The sequence below is a fragment of the Falco cherrug genome, chromosome 13, assembly GCF_023634085.1.
Source record: "Falco cherrug isolate bFalChe1 chromosome 13, bFalChe1.pri, whole genome shotgun sequence".
Classification (NCBI taxonomy): Eukaryota; Metazoa; Chordata; class Aves; order Falconiformes; family Falconidae; genus Falco; species Falco cherrug.
In genome coordinates this window covers 11,394,851-11,414,544 of record NC_073709.1, presented here as the reverse complement: position 1 = coordinate 11,414,544, position 19,694 = coordinate 11,394,851, and the positions used below count along the sequence as shown (strand labels likewise).

At 42.3% G+C, this 19,694-nt stretch overlaps 1 protein-coding gene across 1 annotated transcript in view; it reads right to left on the bottom strand.

The window, feature by feature from the left end:
• Positions 1–17,182, bottom strand: part of PRKD3 (protein kinase D3) — a 45,808-nt gene extending 28,626 nt beyond the window's left edge. The window contains exons 1-4 of the mRNA XM_055725951.1: positions 17,033–17,182; positions 13,356–14,383; positions 2,315–2,453; positions 476–607 (exon numbers count right to left, since the gene is read on the bottom strand). Coding sequence (XP_055581926.1) covers positions 476–607; positions 2,315–2,453; positions 13,356–13,646 — 562 coding nt within the window. The 5' untranslated portion in view covers positions 13,647–14,383; positions 17,033–17,182. The remainder of the gene's footprint in view (positions 1–475; positions 608–2,314; positions 2,454–13,355; positions 14,384–17,032) is intronic.
• Positions 17,183–19,694: the final 2,512 nt, after the last annotated feature.

The following is a 19,694-nucleotide window of genomic DNA, read 5'->3' as shown; positions in this document are numbered from 1 at the left end:
GGCTCCAAAGCAGCAGATCCGTGCTTCTCACTTCTCCTCCCACCAGGAGGCTGGCACCAGTCCCTCCTGCTGGAGCACAAGAGCCAGGGAGAAGGCAGTGAGCAGGCAGCGCCAGTACCTGACAGCAGGCTGCAGGGTGCTCCATAGCCAGCTGGAGGAAGGCCATAAGGAAAGGGATTCCCCTCCGGGAGTCTCTCCGAAGTCTGTGCTCCTTGTGTAAAGCACACACTTGTAAGCTAACTAATTTTTTTCAAAGCGGGGAAACAAGAACACATCTTCAGACATTTGCCCAAGGTCACACACAGTTTGTGTTAATGCTAGGATCAGAACTCGGGTTTCCTGATGCACAACCCATTCCAACTCTATGAAATACTGTATTTATCATGTGCTAACATATTGCACAAGATACAATTTCTTCTTCCACATCTTACACAGATACATATATACAAAAATACACTAAGAATCACAGACTTACCTTCACATTTTAATCCTTGTCGTACCAAACCCCAAAGCATCTCTCCGCAGTAGTCACAAAAAGTAGGAGCCTTGTAGGAATGCACATAAAGTGCATGAGGACGAATCTGGAAATCTTCAACTGTAGCCAAAGCTTTTAAAAAATTGCAGTAAGTTATGGTTCTTGCCACAGGATCAACAAGGATTGATGGAAAAAATAAATTGTTTTAAAAATGGCAGATCCAAAGAACACTCATGAGCTGTTTAGACATCAGCATTTCACTGTACACTATTTAGATATGCATTTAGAAGATCACATACTTTTCAGCAGCTTTTTTATCGAGGAAAAAAAATCCATTGGATTCTGTAGGCTAATAGCCACAGCTGATCAACAGTATGAGTCACAATGTTGAAAACTTCACTAAGCTGAGAAGACAAATCCAACAAGCTTTGCTAAAATCAACAGTAAACGCTTGAAAGAGCAAGTTCATTTTCAAGCTGCTTTGTAACCTTCAGAATTTTCCAAAGGACAGTTCTACAGGTTACATTTTTATCTTCTAAAGGACTTTTTCAGTAAAAGTTTATTAGATTGAACCCTACCAAAACAGAACTGTGGATAGTTTCCATGGAACACTGGAAACTTCACTAGTAATGTCCTTTTTCTTAAACAAGCCTGGATATATTTAAATGAAATTTTTGTCCTATTTCTTTGGAATGTAAAAAAAAGAAAAGAAACTGGTATTTTACATCAACATTACCTTGCCCTGATGGCTACTATTCTTTGATCAAATATATACTGCATATTCAGATTATCATGTCTGCTTTAAAACCCTGCAGAAAGAGGTTTACGTGTCTTCAAAATGCATCAATTTCTTTGGTCTGTTTATAAGGAAACTGTCAGAGATTGTCAGGAAGAGGCACACACAACAATTTTTCCAAATACGGCATTCACCAGGAGCGATGAAAAGCTCAAACCAAGATGATCAACTACTGAACAGCCTAGACATGCCTACAACAGCAGGTCCTGAAACGCAGCCAAGGAACACAGCCTTATGACTGGAAGTCATACTTTATTGATCTAACTTACAAATCTGATCCCACGACAGCCAAGAGATCTCTTTTTCTAGAACATAACCTCAGTTTGGCACTTAGTCCTTGAAGTCTGAAAGAACTGCTCGATACTAGTCCAACTTTTATTTGTAGTTTAACCGCAGCCAGCTTTTGGTTGAATTCAACAAGTTATCAATGAAACACAGCTCAAATCAGTTAGGAGTTTGGGCTTTTTTTGTCCTCATTATTAAAGAGTACCACAGGTTAATAGCCACCACTCTAAGGAGAGTTTATCATTAAACTTTATCATTTAAAATAAACTGTTTTCAAGTACTACAATAACCATTAAGAGGCTGTCCTTATATTATGATTCAGCAACTACGTTTATATGAAGCCTTTTAGCAGTATAAACCATCAACGGCAAAAGCTACAGAACAGAAAGACAGATCAAAGCAAGAGAAAGCCAACAACAGGGCTAGAAGAGCAAATTCTGAATCCTACCTACAATTCAGCTTCAACAATTATGATAATAAACTTATATTATCATAATTATAAATTCATATTCTTATAATTCAGATTTGTTTCTAATAGTAGACCTGAAGAAGATTAAAATATGACAATGAAATGATAGCAAAACTGTGTACTGGAATTTCAGTACCACATGGATTTTCTTGGAAACCTCTACCCCAAAACAGTGACCCAGTATGAGACTTAAAGAGCTCAAGGCAAGCACGATAATAATGTTCCATAAAGTCCTATTTTTTTTAATCTACTGAATAAAGCACTGTTCCACTGTTACAACAATACCTACCAGAGAGCACAACCTCAACAAGATCTCCCTCATGGATCTCTTCTGCTGATGTAATTCGTTGCAAAATATTATCTGAGTTCAGGTCATGACGGAAGAGGAGAATTTTGTCATACATGCCAAAGAAACCACACTCTGGGAACTGCAATAGAAAGCAAACTCTGAATTAACACATGCTCTTTGATAATCCTATCCATAAATGTTTTTAATAACAGTTACAGAATTTGAGCATTTTAAATGTTCCATGAAAAAACAGATCTGCCTATTTTTGAGGAACGGAAGCATTTTCTGAACTGAAATGGAGCATAAAAAGGTTAAAAAAAGCACAATAACAACCAAAAACCCACACCAAAACAGAATATATAAAATCTATCAATACCAACTTCCTCATTCCCTCTTACCAACAGTTTTTTTCAAAACCTGAAGAGAAAAAATGTTAAGTGTTTTTGTTTCTTTGGATTTTTAATCTCTCAGACCTGCATAATCAGTCTGGCATCTGAAAGCAAACACAGGTCATTCTAACTCGGATACTACCACCTGTAACCCTTGTTTCACAGACTGGTCAGGCAGGTATTCAGCTCAAGACACTCCAGCAGCACCTGCCACGCTTTTCTGGAGGAGCAAGCCAAGAGAGGCTTCACGTTGTTGTTCTACAACAGTTTAGATCTGCAGATGCAAGAAAAGGAAAACTCGATTCCAACAGGACAGAAGATAATATTGCAAATCCATCTAGGGAACAGATGCATTAAGTAACATGCCATTTTCCCAGACACCTCACTGAAAATAGCTTTCTTATTCTGAATTTTCCCCACTCTTCAAAATATTGGCAAGCATGATTAAAACTTCTTAAAATGAAAAGCTTAAAAGTAAACAGCTCACAGAGAAAGAGTAGGAATAGACCCTCGAGAGGCATGAGTACCAATCAACCAGCTCCTTCAGCCTTTTTGTTTAAACCAGAATTCACTCAAGGTGGGCACGCACACAGGAGTGCTCCACCGAAGAAAACAGGAAGAACGTGGGGAAAAGTACGGAAAAAACACACAACAAGCTTTCAATTCATTAGCTAACAGGCTACAGTTTGGTAATTTAGCTCCTGCACAGCCAATAAATAACAGGGTCTAAATCTGCATAAAGCTTGTGGTGTATCAGTTGTACTTAACTAAGTAGTCAATTGTTTCTACCAAAACAAAGAAATAATGAAGGTATCTATCACACTCATTGTTTTCACGCTCCCTTCCCATTCAGACAGAAGATAATTTCCTCTTTCTGGTAGCAATTTTATCTGAAATATTAAGTTGGCTTTCTCTGGTTTGGTGTGCACACCCTACACACATTTATACTACACATAATACTTAAGAATCCCCATGTTGTGCAAAGCATACTATCTACTTGGACCATCACAAAGACAGGCAGAATTTGTGCCATTTATCCCGTGCAAAAGCAAAAGATGGATGTGACAAAACTATACTGACACCAGTAGGTATTTAATCTGCAGCACCAAGAAACTGATTTGCTGGGCTGGTGCCAAAGCAGCAGACTGTTTCCTCTGTCGTCCAACTCACTCTTAGGTTTCCTACATGATTTTGATACTCTCTTGTACTCTGTACAGTAGCCATTATGGTACAGATACAACAGCAGCATTGTACGTCCCTAAACCAGATTCTTTTTAAACCTTTATACAGTAAAATGCTATTGCTTAAAATCCTGGACATCATCTGGAATTACCTGTAAGAACTGCTCTCATCATATTATAATTCAGTATACTCATACATTGATTCATCTTGATAACTAGCAAATATCCTTTAATACCCTGAAAATTACAGCTTTCCAATTTCCCAAAGATTACTTGTATTAAGAAAGCAAATAAAAAGCTTGATAATTAGTTGTGCCGTCCAAATATGTGTCTCAGTATTTCTGCAAGTACACACAGGACTTGACTTTATATTCAGAACATGCATAGATATAGCACGCTAGTAATTCTTCCAAGGGAACTGGCAGTTCCATGATCCTGCTTTAAGCTCTAACTAAAATTCCACTGTGCCTCAATTACCAAGAAAACAAGCTATAGTTTCATTTCTTTAAGTAAGTGCTGTGAGTTTTATTCCTTGATACTATATAAACTGTTTAGCCAGGTATCACATCTTAATGCTAGTGTCAACTAGAGGAAGCTACTACATCAATGCTATAATCAACTGTATCCTCAGGATAGTTTCCATTTATAGCATATCAATTGCATCATGCTGCTGAAAAACTTAATTCCAAGAAAAGGGAGAGAAAATCAAGATGAATACGATATACATCTGTCTGCAGATAAACATGACACCTTTTATTAATGTTGCTACTAATTTCAGCTGCCAGGAGGGACAACTGAGACGATGCAGAGAATCAGTGTGAACTGTTGCCCCTTGGTATTAAATTCATAGAACCACCTACAAACCACAGATTCCAAGGAACGTCCAGAGCTATTTCACACGTTTAAGTCTCCTTCTTTTGATAAAGATGTCTTTGTTTCTCTTTTTTTTGCATTTTTAGAGATCATAAACCTATCACACAGGTGCCAGAACATCCCTACACATAATCCCCTACCCCAGTAACCAGAGGTCACATAATCATGTAGCAAGAAGCACTTTCTTTAAATGCTACGACGATACGTATTCTGCCTGAGCACCACCCACCCATTCTCATGTACAAATTGTGGATTTATTAAAATATTTTCAACATACAACATCAATTTTGGTGACTAAAAAGCATTAGCAGACATAATAAACAAAGTTACAGCTGAATACTCAAATCCTCTTTGTGACAGCAACAGTAATCATTGAAAATATGAGACATTACATTCCTTAGAAAGCTGCATCAACATTAAGTCCAAAGTTTGTAAATAACAGTATAATGCCTGTAATTAAGATTTGTTTTTCAAATGAATTCCAGATAAAGGCTAGATTAATTTATATGGCATAAAAGCATTGTAAAAAAGCAAACCCACCTATTATTGACTGCTAGAAGTGATGGCATCAGCACTCCTGTTTAGTCCTACATTACTTGACCTTTTAAGCTACATATCGTGAATGCTTATGATACTGCAGTGACATGTTTTACTGTCCTCTCAAAACAAGTATATACAAAAGACAAAAAAAGGCTGGTCACCTGCAAACAGGGGCTGGTCAGAACAACTGCCTGGTCATGCCCCATGCCTGATCAGCACCATCTGTCCTATCTTCTCATTAAATTCCATTTCTGTTTTCCTGGATGATGTGTTCTCATGCTGAGCGTATGTGTGTGTATAGGGAGTCCGAGCACCAGCAGCTGGTGCCAGACCACAGGTCAGAGGACCCACACGTCTTGGGTGTCAGCACAAATGAAAAAAAGAGCTTGAACATCCAGGTGCCAGCAACTGGAAAGACCAAGATCCAGTGACTGATACTGGGCAAAGGGTGCCTGAGCCCAGCTGCTGGAGATATCTGCTTTTTGTTGTTGTTAGGGGTTGGGGGGTGGTGGGGGTGGTTTTTTTGTTTGGTTTTTTTTTATTATTATTATTTTTTGTGTGTGTATTCCCACTAACAGGCCTTCACCCCAAACCACCAGAGAAGGGCACAGTATGAGACCATCGGTGCTGTTTGTGTTCTCGTGAGTGCTCTGTGTGCCTGCCTGTGTCGATCTGTGTGTATACACCGACGTGTAGTACACCTGTAACCGAGTGCCTGTGCCTACCGGAATAGGTGGCCAGTCTTGCTACTGGTTGCACCTGGGGCATGGAGCTGCAGCAGCCTCGCCCCTGCCAGGAGCCTGTCCGATTCAACCATATCTAACAAAACTTTTCAGGCTTGATGAACAAGTCCTTGCACACAACCCCCGCCAAGATTCCCCCGTTATAAAAGAACAGACCCTAACACAACGCCTGACCCCTCCTTTCCACCCGCTTCAGCTCAGATTCCTCCCCTCTGCCCCCAGCACAGCCCTGTGCGCCCAAGCGATGGAAGCGCTGGCTGGCCGCCCTCTGCGTGGCGGGCCCTGATGAGCTGCAGGTGGCCCGCCAGGGCCCATGTCTGAGGCACTGGGCCAGGCTTCCATGGGGGGAGCTATGCAAGCGGCTTGGCTCCTTGCAGACGTGCAGCACCCTGCTCTCTCTTCCGCTCCCCAGCACATTCGGGAATACAGCATTCTTTGCTCGCACCTTAGCCAGAAGGCTATGTGCAGACTGCTGGCCAAGAATAACCTCATCGATCAACAAGGTTTTTATTTCAAGTGCTATCTTTTAGCAGAATTTTTACGCAAAGCTTAAACTATGTTCAAGTTGTATGCTACCAAATTTTTCTCTCTTGCACTGCAGTGAAGTATAGCTTTTATAGCCCTTCAGTTACATGAAGTTGTTAAAGAAGCACTACCCAGTTCCTTTGAAGTGTTAAGAGCTCATAATGTAAACTTGAAAACAAAACTCAAGGCAGAATTTTTTAAAGCCTGTTTTATCTTATGGGATTACACAGCTATTACTTTCCTGCATAAAAGCCCAAAGTATCGCACAATGACTCAGAATACATAAACTGCTAATCCCAATGTTACTATGTTTCCTAAAAGCAAAAGGGAGACTGCTCCCAGTGTTAACAGTTCCAAAAGAGCATCTAACTACAGGAAATCACTTGCAGGAAATCGACATATGCAATAGACTATGCCAAAATTAAATCTCTGGTACACCAATATCATCAACTTACATAAAGAATGTATGCAGTCCTTTGTACTTGTGTGGTACTAGCACAAGTTAACAGTAATAGTGCACTACTAGAGTTACACTGAGGAAAACCAATTGGTGTTATCTAGAATGCTTTACTGTATTACAGTATGTCTAGTTTCAACTGATAATGCATTACATCGTTCTTTTTACCCCAAAGAACTCAATATACAGCAGCCAGTACTGCTGGAGCGAAACACAACTGAAGCTTCTTTCTATCTTGGCAGTAACTGAAAAATCCCTCTACTTCAAGTTCCAGGACTTACTTTACAAAGTTCTGGACCAGTCGCCAAAAATTCACACTAGGGAAAAGCGTAGGCGGATATTGTTTCAAGGTCCAATATCTCATGACCCATCATAACTCAAAACAAATGCTTCAACCCACTGAAAGTTAATTCCAAAGTCTAATGGTGCAAAACACCCATTACCTTGGAAAGTCTCTTTGTTCACTGAAATCACTCCAATCTATTATCCTGCATCCCTACCCAGCTCTTCACTCCCACTCTTTAGAATCGCGTGCCAAATTCACATTATCACACAGACAATTAGCTTCAAACGTGTTGCATGAGTTCTTTCCCGCACCAGATGCCTCAGTACAGACATACTTGGACTACTGCTTGGCTAGGTTTTCCAGCATACAAACCTATTACCATGCTGGAAATGTTAATCTGCCCCGCATATACGAGCTCCGTGCCGCCAGAACTCCCCAGCTCCCATCTTCTCACAGGCGTGTTTGCTTCTCATGCCTCAACTCTCTATTACTCTGCTGCCTTATTTAGCTCATACAAAGAAAGCAGATGACAGGTCAAGAAGGCAGACCAACAAGGGGGAAAAATGTTTTGAGCACAGCTGATGAATACAAAACATGATTCGCATTCATTTGAGAGCCATTCAAAAACAAGCACCTAAAACTACTATAAGCTTAACCTGGAGAAAAACCAGGAAGGAAGGCTGTAGTACTGCTACCTTTTTTACTACACCAAATTAAGTTGTTACTGCAAGAGTTGTAAAGATCCATTTGTAATATGGATGGATTGTAATAAGATCCTTGTAATATGATCCTTTTACTCCTCAATATTTTAATAGTGAAACATCTGTTAACACTTGAGAAATCATATTAAGCTTCAAGTCAACACCTCTGCCACAGTTTGGTTAGACAGCCATTACCATGACAGTGTCCAAACCTTTGGAAGACAGCTCATATTCTTTCCACATGTTTTGGTCTTTTCACAACATGACAATTTAAAGTATTTTAAAATAAACACTTTTTTCCGCTACAGCAGCCCTTGCTGAAGAGCTAGCTATCCAAACTACTTTAATTCAGCCCCATTAAAATTTGAGTTCTTAGGCATACAAATAATACAGGTATACAGCTGTCACCTGGTTAGAAAATTCTACAGATACATTTACATGTTCTTCATGGCAGCCTTTCCCCCTGCCCCGTCCCCAGTTATCAAAGCAAAATGTTTAGAACGCATCTCCTCATCTCCCTCTCTCCCCCTCCCACCCTAGCCTACTTAACCTTCAAAGGCAACTGGCTAGTTTTCCAAACAATCCAAGGACTTCAGTCATATTCCAATTAATGAGAATGAAATCTGACCTAGTCTAATTAAAGCAATAGGCACAACTACCAAAAAAGTGCATACACACTGACAGGATCACATTTAATTATTGACCAGGTCAAGTTATTGACCAGGGAATATAACATACCAGGACTATATTCATAAAAATGATAAAAGTATGAAACCACAGACACAGTGGAAAGATTCACAAGCAAGCGTAACATGCAAAATTTAACTCCTTTTAAACACAGCTATACTTCCAGTGATTGTGTTCTCAACAAATTACACAGTTCAGAGCCTTGAAGAAACAAATACAAGTATCTGCATAAGTGGCTATTGACAGATTAAAGCCTGAATTCAGGCAAGTCAAAACAGCATAATGTGACTGGAAACAATTGGGGAATTATAAAGTGTAAGTACTGTTGGGAGAGCAGACAATATTTAAGGTAAATAATGACACCTTAAGGGATCTGCCTATAGTGAGAAAGATGACCAAAAATCCCAACATAGAAAAAAATAGCCAAAAAGACGAAAGAACAAAGAAGCACAAAGCAAGCCAGTAATCAAGTAGAAATTTGATTATAAACCACCATGAATTTGTCGTTGAGAGACAATTACACATGCAGTTGAAAGAGTGATCATGTTAGAATAAAGAAAAATGAAGACAACAAAAATATTATTGCTAGCAAAAGCAAAGACACCAAACACGCATGAGTTACAGGAATCAAGATGAAAGCAACAGGTGCTAGATGAGGTTTTCAAGCCTACACATAAGCAAGACAATTTTGAGACTACTTTGAAGAAAGAAATTGAAAAACAACATACTACATATGGAAATGTTCAGCAATAGCAGAATTGTAAACACCGTTGGTGAAGAAGGCTTAACAGCAAACCCAAAACAGGCAGGCCACGGAAGGAAAGACTGCGTTTGGAGGTGAGCTAAGTAAGACACAAGACAGACAAAAAAATACTGGGCTGGATCAAGTTGATAAGAAAAAGATAATTAGAGAGGAAGCAAGTGCAGCAAACATGAATGAAACACTAGAAATATACAAGGGCAGAGAAAGAATAGGAAGAAAGCGAGAAAGTAAGTTTGGTTTAGCACTTTTTTTTTTGTAATTTAAGACATATGAGAGCACCATGTTATGAAAATACAGAAGAAAAATCTGAGACAAGCTTATTCATCAGTAAGACATAAGAAACAGCCCTTTCACTTTGCTAAGTGGTGACCATTTGGGTGGGTTCAGTGAAGCAGAAAAAGAAAACCTAGTTTAGAAAATTAAGAAACATATTGTATGGGCAACGGTTAGAAAGGATCACAAGAATTTCAGGCAAACATCTTCAGGTAGGAGAGCAACTAGCCTACTTCAAAATGCAAAGCCATTGGAGGAAAAGTATGTAAAGGAGGAGGAGTGCTGAGTATGACCGAAAATCGAAAGGATGAAGGACAGGTTTGTAGATAAAAAAGGTAGATAAGGGAAGTTTCAGATTCATGAAAGTGAAGATTTGGAAGTTTAAGAAAAAAGGTACAATAAATCTTGCAGGTACTGATACTACTATACAGGTAATAGCACAGAACAAACAAATGTTCCTCATTTACAGATATTAGTTTAACTGGAACAAAATACATAAGCTAGAATAAAGCATTTATAGCACGCTGTCCTACATAATTCTCAGTTTGCAGGCAGTGGAGCATCACTGTAAGCGAGTTTCTAGTTTTAAGCTGTTTAAGCCCAATGTTCTGCTGCATGTCCTCTCATGTGAGGAACAAAGAAATGGTATTTAAACACAGAAGAGGATTAAGAACTTGCCTCTGTAATATCTGATCATTGTGCAAGGACACACACTGTCCACCCGCAATTTATGCTACACATTTTTCTGCTTCTAAACACACTCCCTCTACTCCAGCAGTCATATCTGTTCGTGCTTTGGTTCCTCTTCAGACTCCCCCTGAGAACCATATGCCTAGTGCTTTAACGTACAGCAGTCTAGATAAGGAGTGAACAGAGAAGATGGACTGAGACTATAACCGAGCATCTTTTGAAGCATCCCTATGAAGTCTAAGGTTTGGTTTTTCTGAGGACTTTATTAAATGTTCCAATACACAATCTCTCTAACATAGCACTCCCTGAATTTAACTTGGAACTTGAAAAAAGTTTTTGCTCCTCTCCTGATATTTAGAACATTTCTAACAGAGCTAAGAGGCACGTAAAATATTTGCATTACTTATCTCGTTCTCCTAGCAGACATATGCCTCTTTAGTTTCAGTTCTGTTGATGCTACTTTTAACTACCCTTCTGCAAAACCTGTACAAGCTAAACCTGAAGCAGGAAGCACAGCTGACCATCAACAATCCAGCAAGACTAGCAATACAGAAAGCACTAAGAAAAACACGTTAGGTAAACACAGTGCTTATTTCCTAACTAAACTGCTTTTGCAGGACTATTTTCCCCCCAGTTGATTAATTTCCCCTGAAAGAAATAAAGATAATGCATAAAGCTATTTTTCTGAAAACTTCTGAGGATGCTATAATTACTTCCACAAAGGTTAAACTCCAGCCTTCTCAGAGATCTGCTGTTAATTCCCAATCAACATTTTTGATACTTTAATCGCAGCCTCAGATAGTTAGGAAGGAAACTTCCATTTAATTCTGCTCGTAAAGAGATAACGCTTAGATAAGAAGAAAAGCTACAAATTATTCCAAGTAAAAAAAGCTATTTCTCCTATTTAATTAAAAAAATCCAACAGTAAACAGATACTGCTAACTACAGAACTATCACAAGAACAACCTATACGGTAACCTTGAAGCTGAGAGCCATGAACTGGTCAAGAAAGCCTGTTTACACTGTTTTGTGGATTACCAGAGGAAAGGGAATCTTTAACACTGTTGAATCTCAACAGCACATGTAGTATCTTCAAAGCTTTCAACTGGAAAAAACAAGCAACTATACGCGTGACAATACACAGAAGAACACAGTTTACAATTTTTACATAAACACAAAATTATCTCTACAGCAATACTAGAATATTTAATATGTCTGCAACAGTCACCAGATCTAAGAGAAAAAAAAGTCAAGGCAGGATGTATTGCTGTCAAACAGAGGGTAGAGGGAGGATATTGCCACTTGTGCACTGGCTGCAAAACTACTTGTGAAAGATGAATCCATCACACAAGGTCGTCTCCTGATCAGTTTGCTGCCTGCAAACACGTTATCACTAAGCAGTCATCTACTCGTAGCATCAGCTGCAGCAGAGCATACACTGAATCAAAGCCAGACAAAAGAGGAAAACTGATCGTGAAATCCCCCTCAGTTTTGCAATAGATTAGGTTCAGCATATAAGAAGTTCCTTGAGCTAAACTTTTAGCTGAGCCTGCCAAAAGAACAAAAAGGCAAAACAAAAATAAGCGTGAATGTATTTGTTTTCATCTTTAAGAGAGCAGGCAGGAAACATGCAGATGCAAAGAGAAGAAGTTGATACAGAAAGAAAAAAGCAGCTCCTAAAATGGCTGCGATGAAGTGCACCTAACATGCATGGTACCAATAAAAAAAAAAAAAAAAGTTGACCCTAATAACTTGTCTCCTCAGAAAGGAACTAAGTATGCTGAATTTTGGTAGCCCCTAAAGTTATTATGGAATCAGTTTGGTTGACAACTAGTATGTAAAAATACGTAAGATGCAGTAAGTTACCAGACGGGGAAAATATACACTATATATAATACAAATAAAAAAGATACACTAGCATATGCACATGAGAGTTCATACAATGTCTGCATTTACATTCTTTCAAGCTACTAAGTGAAAAAGAATCATCTAATGAAACTAATCAACCATAAACAACAATCACAACAATTCAAAACATTTCCCTAAAAAATAATCTACCTTCAGCTCCCTCCCTCGAGGAAGGAGAACAATTATTTCTTAATTATTTTATGAAACAATATTAACTATTACTTAACTACTTTTCAGGTTGCTTAGTAGGATATAACCTAAACAAAATAACACTTGGATGCAAAAACAGCAAGATCAATGTTATTTCCTTCCTAGAGACTCAGAACTTGCAACAGCTTAACCAAGACACATTTGAAAAGTACGCTAAGATTTTTACATTTCTTGGTCAACCCCCTCTTAGCAGAAATTACACTGATAATAATCAGCTTATAAAAGAGAAAGGCACGTATTCCTTATGTGGAAAAACAACACTAGGACAGTATTAGCTGTTTGGCGGGGGGTTTAATTATTAACTGGAAACAAAAAGAAAATATCATGCAAGTCTGCAGGGCCACAGTGTGTTTCTGTAACCACAACTGGTCCTTTCATTACAGCTGGCTATACGATTCCAAGAATACCCCTTAACAGTAGTAAGCTTAAACTAGTAAAAACCTAAGGTGTCAGTGACAATCACTGAAAGTAGAAAACATATTCTCCATATTGTTAAAACTAATTCTTGCAGAGAAAATTTACCACTACATCATCTTTTACTAGATTTCACAAGCAAGCGCAACAAGATGATTTGAAATTAACAGCTTCTGTCTTGGGAGTTAGCAAAATTCCTTTGTGCATAACTAATACACACACACACATATATATATATGTGCAATTTATATATATATACACACACACACAAATACCTAACATGGATCTTTGTCCCTGTACCAAACTTCTTGGCATATTCCAAGTCAGACGCTGTTATTACTAAGCAGACTGTTACAAAACAACCGTCACCATCAGCAGAACACGGTAGCATTGTACTATACCTTCTGGTAAACTATAGAGCACACGAGGTCTTTAACAGCAGAGAGGGACAGGTCCTGAGCTTCAATGGTGACAGTCTCTCGAGTGAGACCAATTTGCAGAAGGAAGGAGACCCCATGCATAGAGCCCCGGGAGTTGGTGAGGCTCTGGGTACTGAAACTGCCATTGGAGAGTCGACTGGAGAGCCCCGACTGGGGACTAGAAGACAAAGTTGGGGTTTGTGGTGCAGCAGCATGACACGTAGGTGGGGAAAACTTCTGTAAGGATGGGGGAGAAGAGTTGTTTGCTGACATCTGACTTGCTTTACTTTGTCAAGATCTCCCTAGTAGTCAAATTCTAAGAAAAATATCTCGTCAGTTCTTGGTTTGAAATGAAAACAAGGATAATGTAACTTTCCCTTTCTCAGTTCAGTAAAACACCCCTGACTAGTAAAACTTAATTTTCCCTTTCATTCTGTGCAAGCCAAAGAGCAAATAACTTCAGCTGTAAGTTACATTAAATAAAGGTTCTCCTTCTGCAGTTACAATCAGCTGAGCAAAAGCAGATTGCCTGTCCTTTAGCACCACGTCCAGACAACAGACGCTTACATAAAGGCCTCACAGAAATACACCAGCTCTGCTGTTTTATACTTGTCCTTCATTTTTATGTACTAAAAAAAAAGCTGGAAACACAGATTGAAATAAACGTTGGTAACTCATTAAAAGTATCTTCGTTCACTTAATTCCACAGATCATATCTTAAATGCAGACTCATCTTTGTGTAGACAGACTTGTAGAATGAAAAAAAAGAGTATCCTTGAGCAACAACAGAAGTCCACGTATGTGATGAATCTATTCCTCCTTCAGAAAGTCTTCTCTGAATTCACAGGACACTATTAATTTGGAGATCTGTGAAGTTATCTGATTTCATTTTTATAAAATATTTTAGCTCATGAAATGCAGGAGCAGAATGTCTGAAGACACAATCACATTAAATGTAATCTCTGACTTCATCCAGATAATCTCCAGCATTTTGAAATGTTGTACTCTGCCTGTAGGAGAAAAGATAAAGTTGTTATTTCACATGAAATGCACAAAATTGCATAGCAATGTCACAACCACTCTACTTTTGAGGCAGCAGGATCACCAGTTCCTTGAAATAAGTTGTTAGTAAGATTTTGTACTTATAACTGGAAGTTAACGGTTTTCGCACTGTATGATACACAAGACAAAATCAGACCTAATACTGCCCAATACATTACCACATCTGTTAATTAACAGTAATTTAGCAGAGCAAAGCACTTAACTGTTAAAAGAAAAAAAAAATGTTGGGGAGGGGAGTAGACCACAGCTCTGCTCTGTAGGTGTATACTGAGAAACTGGTGGGCAGGGAAGGAAATTTATCAAATGCATTGAAATGTCAAAAAAACCCATAATGTCAAAATTCAAAAAAAGCCTCTATGTAACACATACTCAGGGTATCATTTTAATACTTTTATTCAAGACAACTGAAGAACATTTACACAGACTAACTCATCCCATTGAGCACTGGTTCCTTTGGCGGGGGGGGGGAGGGGGGGTGAAGGGAATCATTTAATGCTCACATGTCTGATTAAAAAAGCGAGTATGCCACAACCTTTGAAAATAAATCATTTCATGAGCACAGGCTCAACAACACTTGTTACAAGGTGGTGTGCCACCTGATTCTATATTTCAAGCATTTCATGAGCAACTGAAATGCTCATAAACAATCATTTTTAGATTCCTCATGCAACTTCTGCCACAGAAGAATTTACACCTGAACACAAGAGTGGTTCAAGAACATAGATACTACGTATTACTAATAGTTTTTAAAGGAGGATAGAACTACACAGGGCACAAAAATCAGTAAGCTCACCTCTTCCTTCCTTCCCTTACAAACAGAAACAAAATCTCAGAACAGGTATTACTAAGATCACATGAAATTTCAGAAGAGAGATGCCACAGTTTATCACACACAATATAAACTGTCCTTAATAGAAATAAGGCTGATAAGTGGTAAAACAGTCCATTTAATAGATTACGCGCCTCTGGTATTTACCAGCGGGGTAATTTAAAACCCCACTGCCACCCCATTCTAAAAGGCAGATAAAGAAAGAGAGGTACACAAACTGCAGTACTGCAAGGAAGATAAGGTCTTGGTTCTGCGATAAAAATTCCTAACAGGGGCTCCAGAAGACAGATCTGACACCTTCTAGATTTTCAGCACAGGTATCTACAAACTGTTGTCTTCAAATACTCAAGAGTTGCTGGGCACTTACCAACAATACCTGAAAAGACAAGTTCTGCCTTAAAGAGCACACTAAATGTGATACAGAGGAAGGCCATAAATATGAAGAGTAAGTATAGCAACATTTAAGTACCTCTCTCAAGAAAGCAACCTCACAGTGCCTTCAACTCTGCTGGAAGATGACCTCTTTTTGTTTTCTGCATACTGATTTTCTATCCCTCACCTCTCACAGATACCAGAGATAGCAAATACAAGCCTCAGGGGTGGATCTGAATTAAAGGCAATAATGCCTAACCAACATGATAGAAAATGCAAGCACCATATGATGTGAAAGAATTAACGGGTCTACTAAGCAAGTTCAGACAGTGAAAACACACTGCAAAAGCTCACCTACAGCTGCCTAATTAGAATGGAAATTGTATTTACCAAGACTACGATGCGTTTGCATTTTTCATACCAAGTGTCTTTGCATACAAGCCTTTAACGGAGTTAATTTTTGGTACTTGGTAGGAAAGCATGGATCTTTCTGAGAAAGTAAAACCATTGAAAGTGCTTAAATTGTAGTTACGATAAACGGATTCTGAACATCAAATCAGTGCATACCGAAACGTATGTTCAGTCCTACGATTCTATGCTTATATATATATTACAAAATCCCCCAGAGCTGCCGAAGCAGAGAGGCGAAGGGCCGTGGAGGACGCCGGCTGCCCCAGCCCCGCATCCCGCCCCGCCCCTTCCCCCCGGGGCTGCCCCCTAGCCCGGCCGCTCCCCGGCGGCCTCCCCAGCACCCGACACCGGCTGTGCCCTCCCTCCCCCGCAGGCACGACACGGCCCCGGCCCCGCTCCAAGCGGCCCCTCCCCCGCCGCGGGCCCCGGGCGCTTCCCGCCGGGAGGGACCGAAGCCACAGCCCGGGGCCGCCCGCAGGTGCCGGGGGGGCGGGCGGGCGGCTCCCCGCCACCGCGGGCCGGGGCGGGCCGCGTCCTGCCTGCCGCGGGTCACGCAGCCCCGGCCGGGCGGGCGCCGGCAGCCGCCCGGCGCGTCCTGTCGCGCCCCCCCAGGTTTAAAGCCCCGCCGGGCGGCCCGCCCCTGCCGGCAGGCTCCCCGCCGCGCCGCTCCCCGGAGATGATGTGGCTGCGGCCCGGCACCCCCACCCGGGGCACCCCCCCGCCAAAGCGGAGATGCCGCTGTCGACGGCCCTTCACCCCCGCTCCCCCACCCGCAGCCCCCGGGGCAGGGCTTCTGGCCGGGGCCGCCGACGGCGACGTCGCCGCTCCGGCCGCGGCAGGAACTTTCCGAGCCCGCCCCCGCCCTTCCCCGGCGCGGCGGAGCCCGGGCCACCGCCCCCCCTCCCCTCCCCTCCCCTCCCCTCCCCTCGGCGGGTCCCGGCCCCGGCCCCGCGCCCCCCGCCCTCACCTGCGGCCCCGCCCTCACCTGCGGCCCCGCCAGACGCCGGCTGTCCCGGGCCGCAGCTGCCCCGCGCGCATCGCACCCGCCGCGCAGCCCGCGGCGCCCCGCACACCCCAGAGCCGCCCGGGACGGGCTGCGGCCGGCGCGGGGGCTGCCGGGAGCTGCAGTCCCACGGCCGCGCTCCGGCCCGCGGCGCCGCGCTCGAGCGAACTACGCGCCCCGGCGTGCCCCGCGCGGGCGGCGCTCCGCGGCGCGTGCGCGGGCGGGCCCCGCAGAGTTTCCGTTAGTTTTCTTGCCTGTGGCGCTGATGCCCCGGACCGCTAACGGGGCGGCGGGGCGCGGCGCCTGCGGACGCTGTGCCGCTCCGTTTTGCCGCCGCCGCCGGCCCGGCCGCAAGTTGTGCCCCCGTCAGCTGGTGCCCGCCTGCCGCTGTGGCAGCGCCGGCCTCGCCTTGCGCCGGCTCCTCCGCCCCCCGCCTGAGGGAGCGCCCCGGGCCTGCCCGCCCCGCCGCGGCCCTGCCCGCCGCCGGCGCCGCGCTCCGTTCACCTTGGCGGGGCGTGGGCGGCGCGGCCCCGTGGGGTGAGGAGGGGGGGATCTCCCCCGGGCCTGGGACGGGGCCCTTCATCTCTGCACAGGAAATACTTGACCTAGTGTGTCACAGGATCACGCTGGTCTCCTCCGTGGCCGCCCCGACCCGGTAGCTGGAAAGGGCTCCGTGCGAGCAGCGTGCCTGCCGCCCCCCCCCCCCCCGCTCCCCGCGGTAGCCCCAGCAGCGGGCGAGCTGGCCGCCTGCCGCAGAAGCTCTCCGGGCCCTTTCGGACATGACTGTCCCTGTCTGCTACAGTGCTTCGCCCCCCCCGCCCCTCCTCAGCTTCGAATGCTGATTCACCCAAACCCCGTCCTCTGCTCCGCGTTAGTGATGCCCCCCTTGCATCACCAGCAAATCTCTGCACGCAAGATATTTAGCAAAAACTTTCAGCAGAAATACTGAGTAAAGCCAGTCACAAGGCAAAACGGTATTTAAAACCTCCCTCCAGCCAAAAAGCTCCCCTTAAAAGGCAATACATAATCTTCCTTCTTGAATTTGGATTCAATCTCTCCGTACGATTCTTAAAACCGTGAGGAGTTAACTGCATTTTAAATTATATACCAGACCGAAAACATGTGGAAAAGGCAAACTGTTAACAGAAATTCAAAGGCTTCCAATTCTCAGCTCAGCGAGACGCAGATGGAGAAACAGATTAGTGCTCTGTCACTTGTAGTGCTGTCTGTAATGTACGTTTCTCATTTCCTTCATCTCACGCTCCTAAGGCCTGGCCTAAAACCGACTGAAGCTGAGTGGAGTCTTTTCACTTACTTTGCCTTGTTTTGCATCAAACCTTTACACAGTGCAGCTGATAGAGACTGTAACCAGGTCCGTGTTCTGACTGGAGCCAGTTTATTTGATAAATAATTAGCCTGAAGCTTCTTGTCAAAATCTGGAACTACTTTAAACTCAGACTGTAGCAGTTAACGGTTGATTCTGCTTTTAACTGGTTTTGAATCCTAAAAAAACACCCTGGGACTTTTTAATGAAGGCTATTCCATGAATAGAGGATGTTCTTGCCAAAGCTCTGCACCAGATAACTGAGCAATCTTCGTTTCCTTTTTCCTCTGAAGTGGGACTCCCACACGCCACCACTGTAAACATAGAGCTTGCCTCCATAAACATGATTTTTGATGTTTAGCACAGCAAGGAATCATACTCTGGAATATTTAAAGTGCGGCAAGCTTCTCACATTCTGAGTAACAGCCCTAAAAATAGTGCTTTATGGACAATACCAGATGGGTATTAGGTATTACCACAGTCACTGGGCAACGATTAAACATCTTTGCAAAGAAGGTCAGCTTTATACCATCCAATAGGGTTGGTGCCATTTAATTTGCTGCCCTAAGCCATAATAGCTGCTTTTTCATAAATTAGAACAGAAGATGGATTAGTTAAATCAATTTATTACAGAACACAGGAAAGCATCAGCCACAAGAAAGCAAACTGCTGTAAGTATTTGCACACACATCTGAAAGCAGCTCTGCATTTCAGCATCTATGTATAGAGCAGCACATACATCTGTGTATATGCGCAACTGACTTTGTGTGACTATATAGTGCAGCATCGTGACAGCATTAGCCCTCTCTGCACCAGCTGACGGAGCGAGCATTCTGTTTGTTATTTTTGTGACTACCGTATTTACTGATTTCCTGTGGATTTCATCAAAGTTCACCTTTTTTCTGAGCCCACATCATTCCCTCAGATGGTTAGCTTGTTTTCACAGCACAGAGCTTTCCCTACTGAAGCCAGCTGCACTTTACAGATCACTCCCTCTTGACAGCCACAAGATACAAGGAATAGGGGTAACTTTTATTGTATTGATTTGCTTTTATTAAAAAAAAATGGGTTTCATTCTATACGGACCGCTAGGTCTACATAGACAAATGCATTTGGAACAACTGTTAGATAACTCTAAAAATGCTTCAAGCTTTTCCAGTTTGAAAGTAATGTCGATAGCATTTGGATATTTTGTATCTGAAAATGGAAGCATAATGTATACATTTCTATTCACCAATCTGATGTTTGGAATATTTTCTTATCATCTATCTGGTTACAAAGAAGGCAACGTCTTGCGAGAGTTGACTGGTGCATTTGTCT